The 22,678-nt window shown below is 39.7% G+C and overlaps 1 protein-coding gene across 2 annotated transcripts in view; it reads left to right on the forward strand.

Annotated features, from left to right (window-relative positions):
• The first annotated feature begins 9,170 nt into the window (after positions 1 to 9,170).
• Positions 9,171 to 22,678, forward strand: part of NUDT14 (nudix hydrolase 14) — a 59,723-nt gene continuing 46,215 nt past the window's right edge. The window contains exon 1 of one of the 2 annotated variants that reach the window (XM_071426283.1): positions 9,171 to 9,552. In XM_071426283.1, coding sequence (XP_071282384.1) covers positions 9,472 to 9,552 — 81 coding nt within the window. In that variant the 5' untranslated portion in view covers positions 9,171 to 9,471. The remainder of the gene's footprint in view (positions 9,553 to 22,678) is intronic. The other variant, XM_071426284.1, reaches the window with a different exon arrangement.

Genomic DNA, 22,678 nt, shown 5'->3' on the forward strand with positions numbered 1-22,678 from the left:
ATATATAAAGGTAGGTCCATTTAAAATCCCTCTGCTCATATCTCTACATCTTGTTTCACACACCAGGCATCAAGGACATCCAGGGATATGTGAAATAAAATGTAAAGTTGTGAGATTATCTATATGGTGAAGGGAATAAGGATGATGTAAATAACACAGGCAGCTTGTAAGAAAAGCTTTCAGGATCTTTTGCCAAATATCTACCTTATGGCAACAGTGCAAGCAAGGGGGTGAAAATGTACTTGGAGTTTTGCTTCGTCAATACTATAAAATAAACCCAAGTTAAAATGGGTGTTACCCAACCCAACTGTCAAACATCACTGCTGCAATACAAAGACAAATGTTTATTGGCTTAACTTTGAAACTGCAGTAAATGCTCTTCTATTCAATTAGATAAACAAACACAGGACAGAGTATATAATAGGGTCCTTTCATGTAAATTATGCTTTCTAAGTCACGTGTAAAAGAAAAATGACTTTAATGTTTATATTTCTGTAAAATAAAAAACCATCAAGGTTCTTCTTCTGCTATATTCTAAATATAAAAAAATAAAGAATGTTTAAATGATGTCCATTTTATGACAAAGTCAGCAAAGCAAAGAAGCATAGCCAGGCTGACAATTCAGCTTTTCTTCTCACCATTACAAGAGAGAAGGAGAAAAAAATTCTTTATTCTGTTCTCATTTACAGTAGCAAAAATCCCCAGGAACTGCACTGACTTCAGTATGTTATTTTGGATTTACAGCACACTAAAAGAGATTAGAATTCAGTCACACATGAATGAAGAACAGAATATCCACATTCATTCTAAACATATTTTCCTTCCTTGTGTACACAGAGCAGCAATGCTGTCCTTAGCCATGACAGATTATGTGCTGTTTGTTTACCTGCTTGCCTAGAGGTCTTTGTACAGGTAGCAGGCAGGATGCCTCAGTGAAGGAAGCACTTTGATACCCTCTGCAGCAAATGCATCCCAATTTACACCCAGAGAGAACTGCCTCCTCTGCAGCATCAGGCAAGGGGCTAAAGCATACTCACAGCATTATGCACCCAGTGATGAAAACCACCTGTTTGTGAGCCTGTTCTATTGTCTCTGCCAAAGATTGCCTCTAAGTCCTCACAATTTCTCATGCAGATATATTAGCATACATGGACTGTATATCTTTAAAATACAAGCAGAAAACTGTAGTAGTTTTTGGAGAGCACTGTGGTTAAAACAATATCTAATTCCTGATCTCGGTGGAGGAGGGCAATTTCTTCCTACAGGTTAGAATCTCAAATCTAATCTCAGCAAAAAGGCAATGCAGTGAATAGATCCCCACCAGCTTAAAAGCACTGATATCCCCTGCCCAGCATAAGCCAACTTCATACCCCAACACCCCATGCCTTGCTCAGCGTGTTCAGCTGAGCTGCAAACTCCTCACACAGGAGCAGGGAGCCAAACAAAGAGTTTTCCTTTGCCTTTCCTTTGGTCTTGACACCTGTCAGCACTAAACACATCCGCCTCTCCTGCTCCACAGCCTTTCTAATGAAGTGGCTGCAGGCAAGGAAGAGGCATTAAGAGAGGGAGCACTGCAAAAGTAAAATGAAAACAGGCTGCTCCAGGAGATCGACAGAGATTAGGGCTGGATATCCTCGGGCTCAGTTTTACTGTGGGCATACTAATGCCCACATCTCCAATTGAAATGCTCTGGAAAACTTCTCTGCAGCCTCCAAGAACACAGAGCAAAATAATAATTCCAGCAAGATAGATCACAAATAGGAAAGAGGAGGATGGGTTGGTTTTTGTGGTTATTTTTTTTTTTCTGGACTACAACTAAAGAATTGAAAAATATGCAAAACATTTATTTAAAAAAAAAAAAAAAGAAGTCAAGGTTTCAAAGTCAGGCACTTTCCCAAGTTAGGAAAGGTCAGTGCCAACAGTTTTGAGAGTCCAGTATAAAATGCCTAGGATTTTGTTTTTCAGAACTTTAACTTTTATGGAGATCCAATCTCTTCCAGATCCAATCTTTTAAAGACTCATATTCTAAAATTCCAGCGAGCCCTCAACAAAAAATCAGCTCAACTACCTGCAGATTACTTGCTAAATCATTTCAACTGACTCAGTCCAACCCTTGTATTGCTTCCTGACATCAAGCCTCTGATAATGAAATCCTGCTGCTCTGTATCTCCAGCCCACATCCCACACTGCCACTGCACTCCCAGAACCATGGTCTGTGCTGTCCTTCAACCACATGTTTTTTGAAGAAAAGTTACAACTCCTTGAACTAAGTTGTGGAGTGCTTACCCTGTCCTTCCTCTCAGCTCTTCTCCAACTCACTTCCAACCACAAGAATCTCACAAGAACATTTAGGCTTTTTTGTTCTGTGATTCGATACCAATGATCACAATAAAGCTCTGGGTTCCTAATCACTGGTGCAATAGAAATAAACAGGAAAATTATATAATATGTCTAATGAAGAGGAGGCAGAAAAATGGTCAGCTGTGTCTCTCTCCCTTTCTATCACAGAAAACACATATACATATATTTATATTTAAATATGTTGATTTAGAAAACATGTACCTGCTCCCTACATCTGGCGAAAAAAGCCTCTCTGACTATATTTTTATTTTGGAATGTCTCAATTTACCAAACAGAAACATTTCATCCAGACAAGTATTCAATTAAATTCCTTTGAAAAACATGCAAGCTTCCACTGGAGCCATGCCAGCCCCAGCTTGTGAGCAGCCCAGCTGGTAGTCTCCTGAGGACCAGGGCTTCCAGCTCCCACAGTTTCAAGAAATCTTGCTAGACAAATTGCCTGAAGATTAAGGACCCTTGGGCTTGTAATGCCCCCAGCCCAGGGCAGAGCACCAGGGACAGCACAGTGCTGTGGTGACTGGGGAGCCCAGAGATATCAGCTCATGGCTACAGCCATGGCCAGCACTCCAGTATCCAACAGCTCCAGCTCCAGTCCTTCTTTACAGGCAATTTCAAACTGTTGGAACATCAAGGTTCCCTGATGTTCAAATCAAAATACTTTTCTCCTTCCAGCTCTATTGCATACATATGTGGCAAACAAAAGAAGATCCTTCATGATCTTTTGCTCTCCTTCAGCTGTTCCTTATTACCATACATTCATTTTGTTTGTTCTTTTGTGCAAATTATTTTGCTGCTTTTTTTGTGAAAGACACCATTTTTCTACCTGCATTTGAACAGTTCCCAGCATAATGAGATCCAGATATTGGTTGTACATAGTTATATAACACAAACAACACGGTGTTATCATTTTCTTTATTCCCTCCTTAGAGAGAAGTTTATTGAAAAATCAAAGCAGTCTCTCTAATCATTTTCACTCTGTTAGCTGTAGGCAACATTTGTTGGATAGTAATTAATAATATAAAAGTATCTAAATTTTGCATGCATATTGTTTCTTTTTTTTCACAGACTGCATGTTTGTTCTTTCCCCAGCTGAAAAGCTAAGAATGAGAATTTGCTTCCCATGTTCTCACCTCCCCTCCTCTACTTTATACCATATTGCAACTTGTCATATTATATTGTGAATAACTTAAGACCTATTTGACATATTAGTTACACATTTATGTTGCAGAGCTTTTTTCCTTCACTATTTTTAGAGACCAATTTTACATGTCATGATATCCATATCTATATTTATACTGAATATGTTTAATTTTTTTTTTTTTTGCCATATTTAGTTCACGGCTTTTACTGATGAAAGGCAGAAAACAAAAAAAGCAACTTATCAGACCTTCATTTCACAAGGCAGATGGATAAATTTTAGCTTCTTCTGGAAAATGACACTATTCTAACTAGACCCAGGTGAGTTTCCTACTACAGCCAGGAGACAGTTCTTGACTTTGCAAAGTAAAGACCAACATGGTTGTTCTTATTAAAAGAGATACACTTTTTCTGAAAACAAGGTGGAGCTAATCAAAACATCTAAGGGAAACAAACTGACATACTCCTCTAACTCGCTGTGGTGCGCATCAGCAATACCACACACCATGCCTGTCTTGATCATGCTGTTAGTCCTTACAAACCAAATTCAGGAATAATTGCTCCAAGTTCTTCAGACTGAGGCTATTCATGCATTAAAGCAGCACTGAACCAATTGATGGTGAACAAAATTGTTGGAACATAATATTTTGTACTGCAGCATGCACCTCTAATTTTGTATTTTGTAATTGAAATGTAAATAATTTATTAAAACAAAAAGTTGTCTCTCAGGAAAGTTACGACTAAAATCAAAACAAATTTCTCTAGGGCTCTATTTACAATGCCAAAAGAATTGCATAAGCACAATTCCTGACTTTCATGAATGTAACCAGGTGGTTATGCCCCAGAACTGAATAATAATTAAAAGTTAGATATTGGCAGCTTCAGGCTTGCTTTTCCCCAGGAGCCTAAGGGGTAAGCTTTAGAAGGCAAACTTCACAGCAGCCACTTCATTACAGAAAGAACATGCATCTGATCCCCAGAAAGGCACTCAAAACTAACATCTCTGTGGCCATGCAAGGACGGCCCACATGAAGAGGATACAATTTCATGCTGTCAACCATAAGGATTCCCAACATGAATTTACAAAACAGACTTCATTTGGGACACTTTCATCCATCCTTCTCACTAAGCCAGTACAGCAAAGGTGTTCAACTCTCCTAGTACCCCTATGTGACCTTAGCAAAAACTGCATGTGGCCCAGGGAGCTGAGGCAGAGGAAGAAGTTCTGGGAACAGTTTCTAGGCAGAAGAAAATGGCTTTGATGGCATCACAGCTGGATGGGGCTGATGTGGGCACACAGCTGGATCCAGTGCCTCTTGGCTTCAGCAGCCCCTGCTGGCATTCTTCTGCCCAGAGCTGGGGATCCGGGTTATTTGTCACCCCAACAGCAAAGCCCTTCTAGCAAACATGTGGCATCACCTCCACTTAATGGCTCATTAAAAAAAAAAAATGTTTTGGTACTTTGCTGGTAATAAAAGTTACTCATGAAGTAACCCCGAGCAAACACTGCTTTGAAGAGAAGTCTGTTAAACAAAGAAGTTTACTCTGCATTAAGTTTGCCATCATTTACATTTCCATCACTTACATTTCCATCACTTACATTTCCATCATTTACATTTCCATCATTTACATTTCCATCACTTACATTTCCCATTTTTCCCTGCAACCATGAGGGTTAGAAATATTTTTTAAAAATGGAATTTGAGAACTGAAAGTCAGCACACCTCTAGTTGTTGAGGCTTTCATACTTGTAGTAACTTAGTAACAGCTGTACTCACAAATATCAAAAGTAATGATACTCTGCAATATATTAAGGAGTCCCCTGCAGATGAAAGGCTCAGGACCTGATGATTTTTTGCTCATGAGCCATAGCATGTCAAAGAACAAAGTGAGCCTGACAGGGATTGACAGAGATTAAAAGTGCACGCAGACACGTACACACACAAAAGTCACTATGGAAAATGTGCTGCCTAACTCTGCATGAGTGAACCCAACAGCTCAGGCACCTTGCTAGGCTCCAGTGGGAAGAGGGAAGTACTGCAAGGGATATTCCTGGCTGTCCACTCTCTGTAAGCCTGGGCTGAGGTGAGAGGTGTGCTTGGCTCCGGGGGCCACGGCGAGCAGACGGAAACGTTCCCGCTTGTGTCCCAAAGCAAACAGCAATAAAACAAACTGCTAATGAGGATGCAACCTGACCCTCTGCAGAGTGCCTGCCCAAGGACCGCGGGGCTGCAAGGGGAAGGGAAGGACTGTGCCGGCAGAAACTCCAAGCTCAAGGGGATTTTTTAAAAGAGCAGCCAAAAAAAAAAAAAGTTTTGGTACTTTGCTGGTAATAAAAGTTACTCACGAAGTAACCCAGAGCAAACACTGCTTTGAAGGAAAGAGAAGTCTGTTAAACAAAGAAGTTTACTCTGCAGAAAGAATTCCTTTTTAACACTAATGTTGGCATTTCATTTTTTGTAAGAAATGCCAGTGAATCTTCCCTTAAGACTCTTTACACCAGACAGGACACTTCTCTTCTTTTCCTCTCGGCCAGCTGATATACTCTCCTTTCCAGGAAAGACACACATTTTTATTCACACTTTCTGCTTTTCTTCATTGGGCTGCTTATCACACTTTTACACAAACCATTCTCAGCTGTTACAGCCTAGGGACAAACATCTACATTTTAGTATTTTACAGCAGGAGACCAGCAGCTCCAGGAGGCTGAAGAACCCGTAAGCAAACTACCCATGACAGTATTCACAACTTTGTATCTGGGTTTTCTGGTTTATTGTGTTTTTTTTTTTTTTTTTTTTTTTTAATAAAAAGAAAACAATCCAGAAAAGGGAGAAAAAGGAATGTTTTTAATGTAGTGAAAGGCAACCTGTCATTCTGACACATTCTTGGTTTTCTGGAAGTCAAGTTACTAGTCATACTTGGCAAGGAAGATGTGATGGCATAAGGCACTTGGTTTGTGGAAGGACATCAGAGGAAGCTGTTTTGATTACAAGTGCAATGATTAATCTGGACAGTGCCCTGCTAAGAAACTGTGACAGCCAAAAGTAATCCAGGGTGTAAGAAGTTTGGGAAGTGATGAACTAGGGACAGGACTGTAGAAATGTAAATGATACTAGAATAATACTAATCAAACCCAAAAGACTCTGCAAGCAGTTAAACTAAGTATTGAAAATATCTCCTTGAGGGTAATAGGCATGAACACAGTCCTTAAACCCTTTGGAATTATGGATGTCTGTTTTCCCAAGTTTCTGGACACATACCACTGCTAGTATTTCTGCTTTAAAAAGGATCAAACACACAGGGATGTCAAGGAACACACAACAAAGTAGTTGGGGCAGTCTACTGAGCAAACTCGCCACATCCTTTGGAAGCCAGGTGGGAAAGGAGCTCTCCTGGCCCCTGAGCTGAGGGGCTGAGCAGCCTCTCTGCATTGTATCATCTCCTAATCCTTGCAGTGAACCCAGTGCACCTTTAGCCAGGCTGGTGTCACTGTGCCTGTCAGCCAGAAAAGCAGTGAAAGGGAACAGGAAAGCAGGAGTGTGTCTCACCCATATAAAAGTAAGTTGTTCCCCTTTGTTATTATCCCTTTGAATAAATGGTAGCTGAGAGAAATTTCCTTCTTGGGATTGTTCCTGGACTAGCAAATGCAAAACCACTTGCTGCAGAGGGTATCTAAGTCTTAATAAAGAACTGTAATGAAATTCAGGTCCAGGTGCTGAATGATTAGTCCCTCTGTCAGAACATATTTTTCCTATTTATTTTCTTGCTCAGATTTCACCTGTAAAACAGGAACATTAAGGCAACTCCTTAATCTCAGCCTGTTAAATCCTCAATTCAGCTGGCATACTCACAAAGAAGATTTTCCAGCAAAGGAATTCACAGCTTTCCATTGCAACTGCAACACCAGAGCATCCCAAAATGCATTTTCCTGTGACACTGTGCTCAACTGCTCCAGGTACATTAACGAGATCAGGTCTGTGACACATCACAACCCCAAAAGCTTCCCACCTCAGCCTAGGAATGGAATAAGCAATCCATCACACAGGGTGACACGTTCCCCAAAACACACACACACTCAAAACCTGAGAGTGGTGTCAGAATGTTTATTGAAGAGGGCAATCTCACTGGCTGAACCGACCTGGGTAGCCGGTAACTTTTAACATAAGCAAACAGAGATACTGTAAACCTGCTGTGCATGGAAACTGTGTTTATACTTAAATTGGACTTGGAAGACTGAAATAACTTACTAGAAAAATATAGCTTAAGTTCCCAGGAGCTCTGAATGACCTTGAGATCATTCTGAAAAAACCAGAAATATGTAGACATATACAGTGATGCAAACAGAGTTACACAAATATTTTTGAAGTCAGCTAATAAAATACATTTCCTTGCCTATTTTTTATGATAGCTTTGCAAACATACTTTTAAAACCACACTTTTCAGCCCCATCAAGCGTTTTTTTTTTTTTTGCCACTTGCGTTATCAGAACTGATGGTAAGCATTCTGCAATGTAAGTGCTGCCTCATTTACTTAGTGAGTTTTGTAATTGCTGGATCTGTTCCTTTTAGATAGACTGCTGAAATTCTTACTACCACAAGACAAGACAATAAACTTTCTTAGTGATGCAGTGGAAGTACAGAGGAAGACAAAAAAAGAAAAAAGATACAAGAAATTTCAGATTTTTCTCAGTGCAGCCAATACATTGACAAAATATTTTGATTTATATGGCCCCTAAATTGCTGTATACAGGCACATCTGCATGGAAAGTGATCACAAATCAGAGAGATAACCACCACCACAAATTGTGAGCTCTGTCGCTCACGAACCTAGAAAACAATTATTAGGAGTATTAAAGCACCCAGAGTAATGTAACCTAATGCTGCATAACTGTGATCAAAAGTCTACAAAAAACAGGAAATTGCCAAATCTAATAGTGTTTTGCTTAAAAATAATGAATAAAAGGAGAGGGGATAGCTATTTTATAACTTGAAAACAGCCAGGGGAGTCTAACGGAGCTGCTTTTATTCTTCTGCCACGGGCTGGGTGCATGGCCAGTACTGGAAGCTGACCCTGAAAAGGAAAGCTGGAGATGCATGGAGTGATGAATTGCAGGTTATCCACGCATCTGTGTTTGTACCTGCATTTCCACACCACTCATACAACCTCCATTTAGCAGGAAAGCAGCACACAAGCAGGCAGGCAGAAGGGACTGTGCTTTTCACAGCAAGGTGCTCATCCTGCAAAACCCGATGGTGTCCAGGATGGGATGACCTGCGAGCACTTAGATCGCATCAAGGCTTTGGAGGAGAGGGGCGGGTTTCAGTTCAGGGCCGGCATACCCTGTAAATTTTGGTGTGAAGTGTGGGAATAACTGACCCTCTGGGAACATCCGCCAGGCTCCAGAGAAAACAGGATGGTAAATAAGTGTTCCGGAGAATAATTCTACTCCGTGACCGGAGCTTGTAGTGAGGTGGGTGGGAGCCGCTCTCTTCTTCAGTGCCTGCAGTGAGAGGAAAATAATAAATGCCCTTAAGCTAAGAGGGGAGAGATTCAGAATAGACAGTAGAACCATTTTTTCACTGTTATAATGGTCAGACATTGCAACAGGCTGCCGAGGGAGATGGTGGAGTCACCAGTTCAAGAGGTGTCTGGATGTGGCACTGAGCTACGTGGTTTAGTGAGGGTTACAGGGGCAGTGCTAGGCGGACGCTTGAACCGGATGATCTTAAAGATGTCTTCCAGCCGTGGTGATTCTGTGAATAAAGGCGGCGAGGCTCCTGTGTCCCGGTTTGGGGGGGTGAAATTCAGCATTCCGTGATTCCGGCTCCCTCTGAGGGCACAGGCCGGAGAGCGCCGCGGCCGCGTCCGTCAGCTCCGGTGCCGCTCCCGGCCCGTCCGCCGGCGGCTGCGCGCGCCTCTCCCCTTCCTCCTCCTCCTCCTCTTCCCGCGGCGGCCGCTATCCCCGCGGCAGGGATGGAGGCCATCGAGGAGCTGGCGGTCCAGCCCTGCACCTCCTCCCTCTACCTGCGGCCTTTCCGCCTCTCTTACCGGCAGGTGAGTGGCGCCGCCCGCCCGCAGTGCCCCGTCCCGGCGGGGCCCCTCAGCCCCCGCCTGCGCCATTTTGCAGCAGCGCCGCTGCCGCCTCATGGCACCCCCGGGGCGGCCGCGCTGTCCCCGGCGCTCCCTCGGCCCCACAGACCGTAGGGGTCACTGCCTTGGTGTGACAGCGGTTCCTGCGTCCCCATGGGTGTCCCCTGTGCCCTCTGCCCGCGCGGGGCTGTCACTGTCACTTTCACTGTCACTTTCACCCCGTGCTGGTGTTTGGGTTCAGCTCTCTGCAGACATTCCAAACCCAGCTGGACTCACTCCTGTGTCACCTGCTCCAGGTGACCCTGCCAACACAGGGGGTTTGGACCGGGTGATCTCCAGATGTCCCTTTCCACCCTGACTATTCTGGGATTCCGTGAACAGCCTCAATGCCTGCAGGTGGGAAGTGGGGAAGGAAATCCCGTCCCTTATCATGTTCGTATCAACTTGAGTCACCTTTCACAGGATCGCTGAGGGCTGGCGCTTCCAACAGCGGCAGGAGTGAGAACTTTGAAACGAAAATCACTTGACACAGCACAAAGCATTGCATGTTCCTTGGATGCTTTCCTTGGGCCTGCTTGGTGGCTGGTCCAGGGTGAGCTTCCACCCAGGCAGAGTGGTGGAAGGGGAAATGAAGGAGAGTTTGGACAGACCTAAAAATGGGTGGTGGAAAACACAGCTCTCATTTCTTTGCTTTGCTTCTAAACACATCAGTTGGAAAGGCAGAAGAGGAGTCTCTTGAGTCCAACAGTGAGATAAGCTGCAGAAAATGAAAAGCAAGGGTTCAAATAGGTTTCATCAAAGCAGATGAGCTGATTCTTAGCATTTTTAAAAACACATTTTATACATGATTTTCCTAAAGAAAGCTCTCTTCTCATTGATTGGGATAAATAAACTATTTTGATTCATGAACAGCTGAGAGCTTTATACTGAATTATGTCTTTTTAGGTATCAGAAGTAAAACTGAAAAACACTCACCTTCTGAATTTTTGCTGGCTTAGCTTACAAGTGATGGGTCTTACTACTTAATTTAATTTTCACTTCTGAGTCATGCTCTATTTACATAAAAAACGAGATTTAATTAAAATGTTTGAAACACTATTGCAAAATTACATTTAATTGAATAGATGTGCCTTACATGTGATGAGTATTGTAAAGAAGAAATAAGGGTATGTTTGGTCATGTGCTGTGATTTGACAGAGACCAGCATTGCCACTAAAGGAAGCAGACTTGCCCTTCTTGCTACTTCCTCTCCTTGCACAAGTGTCTGTGCAGCAGCTGAGTGAGCTGGACCAGGGTAAAACATAATCTAGCCAAAAAAAGAAGTCAGTTTTAAGCTAGACAAGATCAGTGATTCAGTTCATTATGCTGGCAGAGGGGAGGTGGTAATGTGGTAGTTAGGGATGAGTGTTTGGGGCCTGGTGAGAGATTGTTTCTCTTGGCTGCAGCACTGTCTTAAAATGAACTTGAAAATGTAGTTTCTATGGCATCTGTGCAGAGGCTGGCTTGGGTCCAGCCCACTGAGAGCATGAGCTCAGTGTGAGCACAACTGTCTGTACCTGACCTGAGAAACAGGCCCTAGGTTTATTGAGACCCATTTTGCATTTAAGAACTGACTTACTAACCAGAGGAAATACTAAATATTTTCACTCATTTGACTAATTGTTTCAAAAGCATTTAGGTCTGCTGAAAACCCCATTAAACAGTCAAGTGTCTAAAATCCAAGAAAGTTAAATGCCTCTCGTGCGTAAGAATTTTGAAAATTCTACCACTCCTCTAAAACTGACAGTTGTTTCCAAAATCTAGCCCTTGATCTTAATGCTTTTATACTGAGTAGGTCTTCCCTTGTCCAACTATTTTAATTCACTATCTGGAAAAAGAAAAGAAACTTTTCTTCTTCCCAGTTCCTAATTGTTCCTAAGTAACATTAATTTCCCCCATCCATGAATTCCCTGCACTTGCTTGCTGAACTTTACCCAAATCTAATAAAAAAGTCTTTCTGGACAACAGAATAATCTAATGGAGAAAACTTGAATAATGGCATTTGTTGCACTGTGAAAACTGAAACTAATTTGGATACTTAAATGATGCAATATGTGGAATTATGATTTAATTGGAAGGCTTGAGGTGGTCTTATAGGTACATTTTGTGAAGCTATGACACATCCCTTATAATTCATTGTAGTCCAAAGAAGTTTCATTGATGCATTTTTGGTGTTCACATAATATTGATGAAGGATAATTGGGGCCTTGAAGACTGAGAATTTGAAATCTATTTTGAAAAAAGTATATTCCTAAAATAGGCATTGATATTTAACATAAATCTTCTGTCCAAGGACATATAGAGAGAGGTTTTTTATTAATTTGTTTTCTTTCACAACTACTGCTTTTCTGTACAAATAGGAAATCAAAAGAATTTTTACATATGGTGTAGAATTTTAAGATTATTTCTAAGCACTTATGAATGCTTAAGTAATAGCATTGATTTCTAGACATTTAATATCAAAATTACGCTACTTGTGTGGAGATAATTTGAATCCTACTACTATATCTAATACAGTAAGGTCTTTAACATAAACATAAATTTTATTATTTTAAAGGTAAATTTAGGTAGGTGATTTATAATTCAGTATACCCTGCTAGTCTGATTTCATCCACTCAACCTGCACCCCACTGAGTTGTAAACCACTGTTGTTCTAGTAGCAGCTTTACAGACCACTCTAAATCTGTAAGACACCAGAAGAGGATTCATTTGGGGGCTGGAATCTAAACAAAATGCTGAGTAAATTAGCTCAGTTGGTCAGAGCGTGGTGCTAATAACACCAAGGTCACAGGCTCAGTCCCTGTATGGGCCATTCACTCAAGAGTTGGGTCAGTGATCCTTGTGAGTCTTTTCCAACTCACAGTATTCTGTGATTCTGGAAACACTTTTGTAAACCCACACAGGTTACACATCTGAAGGAGGCTGTGGTCACACCTGGTGGAGAGTGGAGCCACAGAGTCAGATCATTGTCTGCCTGCTCTCAGAGGCATTTTACACATTTACAGTTGCAGGCCCGAGGATTGCATTAATGTTTTGGCCAGCTGAGTATTTTCCTTGGACATACAGATGCTCAGACAGGGAGCTGTGGACAAACACAAGAACAGAGTTGTGTTTACATCAAATCCAGTCAGACAATTACTGTCATGTTAGAAAAAGCCACAGCACTGTCCTTGTAGGTTTTGCTTGGGTCCCAAGTTCCCCTGTGTTGTAAGAGGTTGAGTCATCCTTCAGACTGTATTTGGCTCCATACGGAAATACTTTTCCAAAAGTCTGTGAGAAAAACGTTCTTTTCTGGCTGTTTCACTGAAGTGAGGATTGTAAGAAATCATGGCAGTTCCTGAAGAAGGAATGGTGGAAAACCATACAGCAATTTATGCCCATGGTGGGTTCTGTTCTTCCCAAGAGAGCTTTTCATATGAGGTGTTTCATCATCCTCTTCTTCTGCCCATCTGTATTTTAAATGAAAGCAATGAGCTCTGAATTTTTCCTGTAGAGCATAAAAGTAGTTGTATACCCTTCTGAAAGACTTCCAGCTTTCAAACCTTGCAGATTGAGGCACCCTGCAGCTTCATGTTGGGCATCCAAGCTATGGAGAACAGCCTGGCTTGCTGGACAAATCACTGTACCAGTGACTCATTTAAATTATTAATTCTGTCTTTTTGTGGTGTAGAGGTAGAAATGGAAGTGCAGCCAAGGAATTGTGGAATTCAGCAAACTGCAGTCAGATTTCTGTGAGGGCCAATATGGAGCGGTAAAGTACAAATTAAGATTATATTCTTCAAAATGGGTGTCTGACAGAATTTCAAAAGGGACCTCAGCTTCTATTTGGGATTTTCAGCTGTCAGCCCTGCTCCAGGTGGGGCCCTTAGTCAAATCAACCATGTTTGAAGTGATGCGGCCTGGGGTTGAGAGATGGACAAGGTATCTCAGCCTGAGGAATATTCTCTTCATTTTGTCAGTAGGAACCCTGTGTTCCTATATACTTTGGTTCTGCTTGGTAGAGAGAGAAGAAAATTCATTTTTCTCACATAGAGGATAGCATCTGTCTAGCTTTAATTGTGTGCTTGCCCCCAAAGTGCAAATTGATTTGTTATCTAAATTGGCTTTTTTTTAAACATATATCACCTCCTGAAGAATTGGCTTCTTTACCAGGAACTCCATGGTAAATCTCTTTTCACTTTTTCCTATTGAAGTTTTTCTGCTTTTCATAAATAATTTATTCAAGAGACCAGAGGGATGGATGGCTAATGAGAGATTAACTCAATGCCCAAGGGCTAGGGCATTTCCCTGGGATGTGGTAGAGTCAGGCTGCAAGATCTCACTTCAATTAATATTGTTTCCCACATCACAGGAGAGTGTGCTCACTGCTGGGAAACACATTTGTGTGTAAATCTTCAGCTCTCTTTTGTGTATGCTAGCCAGGCACTAGCCAATATATTAGACAAAAAAAAAAAACACCTCCCCCCCAGAAAAAAACCAAAAAAGCCAAAAAAAACCCAAAAAAAGACCAACCCCAAAACAAAAAAAAAAAACCCAAACCCAAGTTTAAGAATCTGCTGAGACTCCAAGTCATGAAGTCAACTCTTGAGTTGTCAACAGTTAAGGAGAGTAGTTATGACTTGAGCAGCATTAAGTATCCAAATGGGATTTGGATACCAGAAAATCTTAACCAGCACCTGAGCAGGGAGGGATTTCAGTGGTTCTGCATGTTGGATTTGGACCCTTACACAGGGTTTTGACAGAGCTATGGTGGATCTTGCTGTAGCAATTTAAGAAGTTACTGCATTCAAGTTTTCCCTGTGCTAATGGTTCTTACCCCCTGGGAATCAGCAGAAGGTGGCTTTGCTGCAGCTCTTGCTCTGTTGTTCCAATTCAAACCCACTGCCATCAGCCCTTTAAGCCAGATCACTGAGCTTTACACAGAACTAAGTGAATTGCCTTTGCATATTCTTTTTGGTGACCTCTGTGCTGGGGACAGCACCCTTCAAAGGGGAGGCACAGCATCCATCAGCTGGGGGGAAGCATCTAGCTGCTGGAATAATACCTTGAGCTGTTATAGAAACTTTTGTCCAGAGCTCACATATCAAAGCCTTTGTGGATCTCTCCCAGACTCATATACCTTTGTTTTTGAAAGTTGTTCTGGCAGGGGAGCTCTTGCCACTGTTTCCTTGCATTCTATAAACATATACGTGCCTTCTGCCCAGGAACTTTTAGAAGTTTGCCACCAGACTAGAACCAACTGTCAGTAATTTTCCCAGTGTGTTTGTGAGTGAGTTTGTGTTTTGAATCTGTGGAATGGTGAATGGGCATCTGTTTCAATGCTGTGGGTGGGATAAACCTCAAAAACTCCACGCATATCGACTGAACCATGCAGTCAGTAATGGTAATTTGGAACTATTTGCTCTTTTCTGAGCTTCACATTCCTTCCACACTTCAGAGTAGGTCTGTGCCTTAACATCACATTTCCTCTGTTGATTTAATCCTTAGAATAATTTATTTTAAAGTTAAACAAGAAGAATGCTCCCTTCAAGTTCATTTTAATGCATGCTGTTTTTCATTCACTGTTAAGGGAATTAAATTATTATGTCTTTGAGTTTTGAGTAGTTCTAAAGCAATTTTCAAGGCTGCTGTAGATTTTAACACCTCATGAACTTTGTAATGGGTAGAAAATGTGCAGTTCATCAGTGAAGAAAGAATTTCTTCTAATCTGAGTTTGCTACTGCTTTCTTTTGTGACCATGAGCAACCCCTGTGTCTTACCATTTTAACTGTCTTGGAGATGTCATCAAGATTAGAATATGTGTATACATGGAGAAAGAAGTGAGCTCTGTATCATTAATGCCATGAAAACTTTGAAGATGAAAAAGCAAAGCATGTAACAGTAATATTAACAATCTTATTTTGCATTTAGGACTTTTTTTATATGGTAATAGCAACATAAATGTGCCCAGCTGCCTGAAATATTCTCTGGAACTTCCATCTGCTTTCTTATAAACATAAAACATTCTTTTCTGTTTTGACAGTTAAAAATTATGCTGTTGAGGGAGTAAACAGATTTTTAAGTTACCTGTTCAAACAAGTAAGTCCTCTGTTGAATCTTCAAAAGGTTCCAGTAGTAGGAAATATGTTACCAAGTAACACATTTATTTGCAGTTCATTTTTTAAAGCAGTAGTGCAGTGAAAGGAGATGCCATTTTTTCCCTGTGAAGTTTGTCTCATTTTCTTCAGCTTGTCAAGTCTGTTATGTCAGTGTTGAGTATTAATCTTAAATGGAAACATACTGCTTCCAGCTCAGGGAGTCCCTGAGCTGCAAATTGCAGGAGTCTGAGAGTGTTTTAACATTATATTCTTACTTGGGCATCTTGGCTTCTGTCAGAGGTAAATCTTGGATGAGACTGATTTTTGATCTGACTGCTGCAGTGTTAACAGTGAATGTGGTTGAGGTGCAGTATAATTCTTTCATATGTGTGAAAGAAAAGAAAGAAAAGTTTTTGCAAAGACAGCATTAGGGAGTTGAGTACTGAGGGAACATAATTTCCTTTGAGGGAAATGGTGTTCTCTGCAATTAGAACACAGATTTAAGAAAAGGAACTCAGGAATCTAGGCATGTCTGCTTCTGACTCTGCCATATGCTTTGAATTCAACTCTGAAAATTTGTACAAGTTATTTTTGTGTAAGACATTTATTAATTACTGAAGGGGAAATGAGAAGCATTAGTTAATAAGAGCAGTAGTTGAAAAGAACACTAGTACTTGTTTTTGTTTCAGTGAAATTATGTCGTGTTAATCTTAATTTCTTTATCCAGCATGCTTTGACAAGTGAATGTAAGCTTTGAAGTAAATTCATGAAAAGTAGTTGACAGTGACAAAACTTCTTATTTTTAGGTCAGTCAAACTACGATTTAACACACTTGTGACAGCAAATGTCACATAATGGAAAGAATAAGGCCTTGTTGAGCACCTTTTGTAGCTGAAATGTGTCTGCACTTACATAAACAATCAGTAAAATCTCATTTAATGCCATCAGACTACTTGGGTTACTGCGCAGTAACTGTGAAGTTAGGGCTGAGTGTAGGAGGAGGTACAGAAGCTGTAGTGAGTTTAAGCTGAACTTCTCAAGTTCTGATGTGTGTCTCACTGAGGGACATTGGAGTACTTGTAGGTCATCCATATGAGGCAGCTAAGAAAAGCAGATCAATTATTAGCAGGCTTAATGTGCTACAGCTTCCCTGGAAGATGTTGCCAGATCTGAGATGGAGAAGTTGAAAACCATCAGCTCTGGCAATACCACTCCAGTAGCCTCATGTGCAAGGACTTGTCTGCACAGGACCTTCCTGATTAACTCCATGTCTCATTCTACAACAAAGAGTCTGGTTCTGTTTACGTTAAACCATTTTCAAAGTACGATTGCACTTTGAATTCATACCCTACCTTAATCCATGTTAACTTTCCAGTGTGTGCCCTAAGGGAGCAGTAAACTAAACTGGATGACTGTGTCCACACAGGGGTTTAATGGAGTTTAAGTAGCAGAATTCAAGTTCATCAAGGTACTTATTCAGATTCATTTTCTTGATATCCTGGTATAGACAAGCCCTAGGAATAAAAGTGGTTTAGTTCTAAGTGAATGAACCATGTTATAAAATTAATCACTGAAGTTTTATTATACTTTTCTGAGTGAAATACAGCTACTATAGGGTATAAAGTAGTCTTTTTTGTCTTGTTTGGTACCATCTCTTTTGTAGTAATTGCAGTTAGATCTGAGAAATAAAATAGTGCTCATGTTCTTCCAACAACTAAATGCTGTATTTGTTTTTCAATTTGGATCAAAATTCATGTGTTTGCTTAACTAGCAGAAACTTTTTCCTCATACAAAAAATCTGTCATCTGAATCACAGTCTCAGCTATGACATTATGTGTATTTGATATGTTTTAAAGCAGATGAACACTGTAAAATTTTAAGAATTTATAGCAAATCTGAATGTTGTGGAAATTAGATTTTCTGTAAATGGCAGTATTCTTTAAAATGTCAGTGTTTGATGTTCTATAGGTGATGAAAGTATCCTACTCTATTTCTGAAAGCAAGTGTATTTTAAATAATTTAATCTCAACTGCTGCAGTATTTAAAATACATTTGTATTTTCAGCTGTAACTCATAAAAGGTCAGCTCCCATGCTTTGAAAACTCTATACAAATTGATACTGCATAAATGAGCATGTTTTACACAGCAGGCATATAATGTTATCTGCCCCTCTGACTTGCACTCAGATTAATTATTCTTCATAATTTTTAACCAAAGTTAAAGAACTTAGCTTTCTGGTACCGTCCTTCAGACATTGATCAAAATCTTGTTAATATAGTAACACTAAAGTTTACTGAAGTTTAAACAAAGTAAAGCTCAGTTTTTCTTAGTGATCAGCTCATGTCACACTAAAGCCCTGATCACTGATCAAAACAGCATTAATTATTTGTTTCACGTTGAGGTTGCCGTGTCAAAATCCTTTAAATACCTCTTGGAGCAGAGAGGGAATCTTACAGCCTGTGACAGAGCAGCTGGTGTGGACATGGGCTGATGCCCCAGTTGACAGGTTGTTGGATTAGAAAGAATATCAAAGGCAGTGAGTAAGATTAGGGATAAGTGAACATCTGACAGCAGTTTGCAGCAGGGGAGAACAGATGATAAACAATGGGAGCGGGGTGCGTGGGGGGGTGAGAGGTGAGAAGGCCATGGGAAAAGTGTGGCGGCAATCACTAAAGCTCCAGGTTGCTGAGCCTCATGAATAGAACAGGAAATGGGATTTGCTGGGACAGATGTGCTGAGTGGTGATGAATACATTATAGGGAAATGAGGCTAAACTCCTGAAGGTGAGAGATGTGCTTTCTCTTGAAATAGAAAATATGGGAAAAGAAAAGTTTAGCCCTCTAGAGAAGTAAACATTCTTGTAAATTAATATAGGAAAAAGTAATGCTAATGCTAATTTAAATTAAATTATTGTTCTGCAAGAGCATTCATGATAAACTCTAAGTCGTGTACTTCCAGCATAACAATCTTACAGTGCTATTACATATATAGGATTGAAAGTGTTTATTTTAGTCATGAGACTGCACAAATGGTGGAATAGTTTGAATGATGGAACAGCCTGGAATGGAGGCTCTGACTGGATAATGCTTAGAAGCATATTCTGTATCTGGCATGTATTACATAGCACTCACATAACATATGTTTGATCCTGCCACTGTTAAGAGACTTGTACTGAGTGATCTTGTGAGGTCTTTCCAGCCTTAAATTTTTTCAATTCTGTAAAGTGATTGAATGCTTGTAGAATATCATACATAACTCCTCTTGTTCCTTAGGGTATTGTTTCTTTACTTCTTGGACTTCCTTAGTTTATATTCTTGATGGATCCTTTTCCAATATTTATGATATAGTTATGTCAGTAAGCAAACAGAAACTTTTTGCATGTTCTCTTATAGGGTTGTATGTCAGTTTTCTGACTTAGAATTTCTTATGAGACTTTTTTCTTTCAAATTTCTGTAAAGAAAAACTCACTAAAAAACATCTCACACTAAAATTTTAATAATGTATTACTTTAGCTGAAGGGAGGACAAGCAGAAAGTATAATTGTTAATGTTCTGAGAAAGTACCAATAAGATTTTTTTCTCAAGACATCTAGAAATTTATTCCACAATGTATTCTCAGAGTTTGAGTTACAAATACAAGCCTGGTAAAATAATGTAGGAACACAAACTGTGAGAGTCACCAACTGGCAAATACAAAGCTCAGTGCTGTAAGGACAAGAGGTGACTTAGCTGTAATGGGAATGCCCACCATCTGTCCTTCCTGACCTCAAATCCCTCATATGTGCTGCCCCTGTCCTCCAGCTGAGGAGGCATGAGGCTGGCCTCCTTCAGTCCCTGTTTGCTCCAGCCATGTGTCCTGTAACTGTAGCTCTCATTTGTAAAAGAACAAGGGATTGATGTGTCCCATAGCCCTGCTTCATGGAATTAGCTGTTCACATTTGAGAAATTCCATGCTCAGTATCTTGACTGCAGTGACATCACTTGAGTACAGCAACTGAAGAGTTGGTAGAGCTTTGGAGTTACAGATGTTCCACAAAATTAGCAATCAATGAAATTTGTCCTTCAGCCAGCCATAATCAAAGAAATACAATTATGGTGAGCACAGTAAAACAGAGATTAAAACATCTGCTCCACTGATTCTAATTAGCATAAGTACTGTCTTAATAGGTGTATTTTCCATAAAACTGGGATTTCTGCATTTGCATGAAACTATAACCAAAGAATTTACCATTTGTTACAGGTAATTCCCATTTTAAAGATCATTTATAGTCAGCTTGCACAGTTCTTTATATTTCAGTATTGAAACTGTTATGGGATCACTGTCATGAAACTTTCAGAAATACTGCAGTAACACATAGAACTGTAGATAAATCACTAATCAATTAATCATTAATTCAATCAATTTACTGAATGCCAGTAGCATTTAAGTAATAGGTACATGTCTTACTAGTAGTGCACTCTGTTAGAATGGATGAGAGATTAGAAGGTGTTCACAAGTTACTCGAATCTTTCTGTGCATTACTTTTTCCCAATGGGAAGATGATAAGAGGACTGCCTCTGTGGGAATCAGATTTCAGTTGAGTCTATCAAAATTGAGAGGTAAAAGTGAAATTAAGAAAAGAGCAGAATCTGGAGCTAGTTGCATCTGTCAGTTTGAGCTGATTTTTGGGAGGGGGGTGGGGAGGAAGGAGAGGATGAAAAGCCCTGAGGATCTTTGTGAGGAGGGTCTGTGAGAAAGTCTTAGGAGAAAAATCTAAAGATTGTTCCTAAGCCTTGGCTTCTGTTAGCCCCCTGCTGCTGTTCTTCATCAAGTTGTTTTAATGGCTTTCAAAGCAAGTGAGTGGAAAATGGTTTCTCTGGAACTTTAAGGAGTCTGAACTGAAAACTGTCATTGCTTTATAAGTAAAACACATCAAAGATTGATGGAAGAATTGCTTGTTAAACACATTGTAGATTTAATTAAAAAAATGGCTGATATCATAAAAGAGACATCAGATCATCATAACTACCTAAAGGTGAAAGTTTAATGGCTTGTCATCTGCTCAGGAACCTGTGTTAAGTATCTCTTTCATAGCTTTTGTGACCCTCTGTATATCTGCAAGATGGTTTTTTTTTCCATGAGTGTTGCGGTTTTTTTCATCATGTATAGATGGAAAAGTACCAAAGCATAAAAATATGTAGGTGGTCGTTACTGTGCTTTTTAATTTTCTGTCTGTCTTAAGGGATGCCTTTTTCTGGTATTTTTAATTAACTAGTGCCTCAAATTCTTATCTAGTTCTGAAATAGTTGTTTTTCTTTGTGTTGCAGTGCATAATATTTGTTCTGTGTGTTCAGTGTGTGCAAAGTGCATTTGTATATCATCTAGTGATTGCATATTTCTTCTGGAACCTGCCCTCTTATTTTCCTCTCCTCTCCTCACTGACAATTCTCTCCACAGTCCTCCCAATCAGTAAATAGTGTATTTTGTACTGTTGTGTTGTAGATCTAATAATATGAAAAAGTGAAGAAAAAAAAGTGAAAACAGCATTTCCACTGAGACTATGAGCCTCATTTTTTTAAACCAAATGCTTTTTCTGATCTCATGCTGCATATGATCAAGGTGTAGTTTTAGTAAGCAAATACAATTCTTTTTAAAGACTAGAATAATTCCTCAGCAAGCTGATAAAGTACAATATCCATCTTCAAATTTCAAAAATATTCAGTACTGTAATTCCAATTTTAATTCACAAGTTCCTTCTGGAGTATAACAGCTACAGCTATGCATGATTCTGACTCCAGATCTGATTCTATGAAATGCAGAAAATTGTTTTTCCCATGAGCCTAATATGTGATGACTGCAATTACTGGACTTTCTGCAAATGATAAGGCTCAGAAATGGTATGTTTTACCAAAAAGCATGACATTATTTGAGTGAAATCTGTAAGATTTTCATGATGTAGGAGATCATTTAAATAGGGAGTAAGAATATTGACTATCCAATCACCTACATAGAATTTGGTCACTTGATGTTACTGTTTTAAGGATTCTTTTCAATGATATTTGTCATTTTAGATGGTGTTTTAATTAGCTGTAATGAACTTAGAATGGATACAGCATTTTGGCTTGCTGCATAAAAAGATTCTAGACAATAAGTGTGTCTGGCCAGATATTAAGATCTCCATTATGAATTTTTGTAACATTGTGAAATTCCAACCTTGCTGAACAAAATGGCATTTTAGCTCTTCTTGTTGATAAGGCCAGGTCATCCCTTACATTGTTTCTATTCAGTCCTGGTTTAAGCAAATTTGAAAGCAATTTGAATAACTTTTTTTTTTACTTAGTAGGTAAGCTTGTTGGAGTAGCAGCAGTTCAGTGGTTTTTAACCAGAAGTTATATATTCTGACAAACTGAGCTGTAAGTCAATATGGGGACAAAATAGGGGCAAACAGTACATTTATGTATCGACAATAACATTATAAATAATAATTTAAAAAATTTAGACTATGACGCTATATAGCTTTGTATGTATTCTTATCCAGAACTGCTGAAATAAACTATCACTGTTGACTTTGTTTAGTTTCATTTTGGCTTCATTTTGGTTATCATTATGCCACTTAAACTTGTTGAGCTTCTGAAGCAGCAGGATTAGAAGAAAAACTGGCTTTCAAAAATCAAATCTTTTGGCAAATCTGCTGTAGAATTTCATATGTGTGTCTGCACTTAGCACTCTGCTTTCAGCATTGTTCCATTTCTGACACTTGAAAATATTGGACACAGGCAATTTCTGGCTTACTTTGCAAAGCTGTGTTGCTCTTCAGAGTGACATTTCCATAGCACTGCAGTTTGTACAGCCTAAAATTTATCTGTAACTCATCTGATTTGTTCTGTTCAGATAAATTTAAAAACAGTATGAGATTATTTCATGTAGTGATAGGACAAGGGAGAATGGCCTCAAACAGAAAGAAGATAGATTTAAATTTTTTGTAAGGAGGAAAC

The sequence above is a fragment of the Agelaius tricolor genome, unplaced genomic scaffold, assembly GCF_023055355.1.
Source record: "Agelaius tricolor isolate 1412-34295 unplaced genomic scaffold, bAgeTri1.0.p SCAF_5, whole genome shotgun sequence".
Classification (NCBI taxonomy): Eukaryota; Metazoa; Chordata; class Aves; order Passeriformes; family Icteridae; genus Agelaius; species Agelaius tricolor.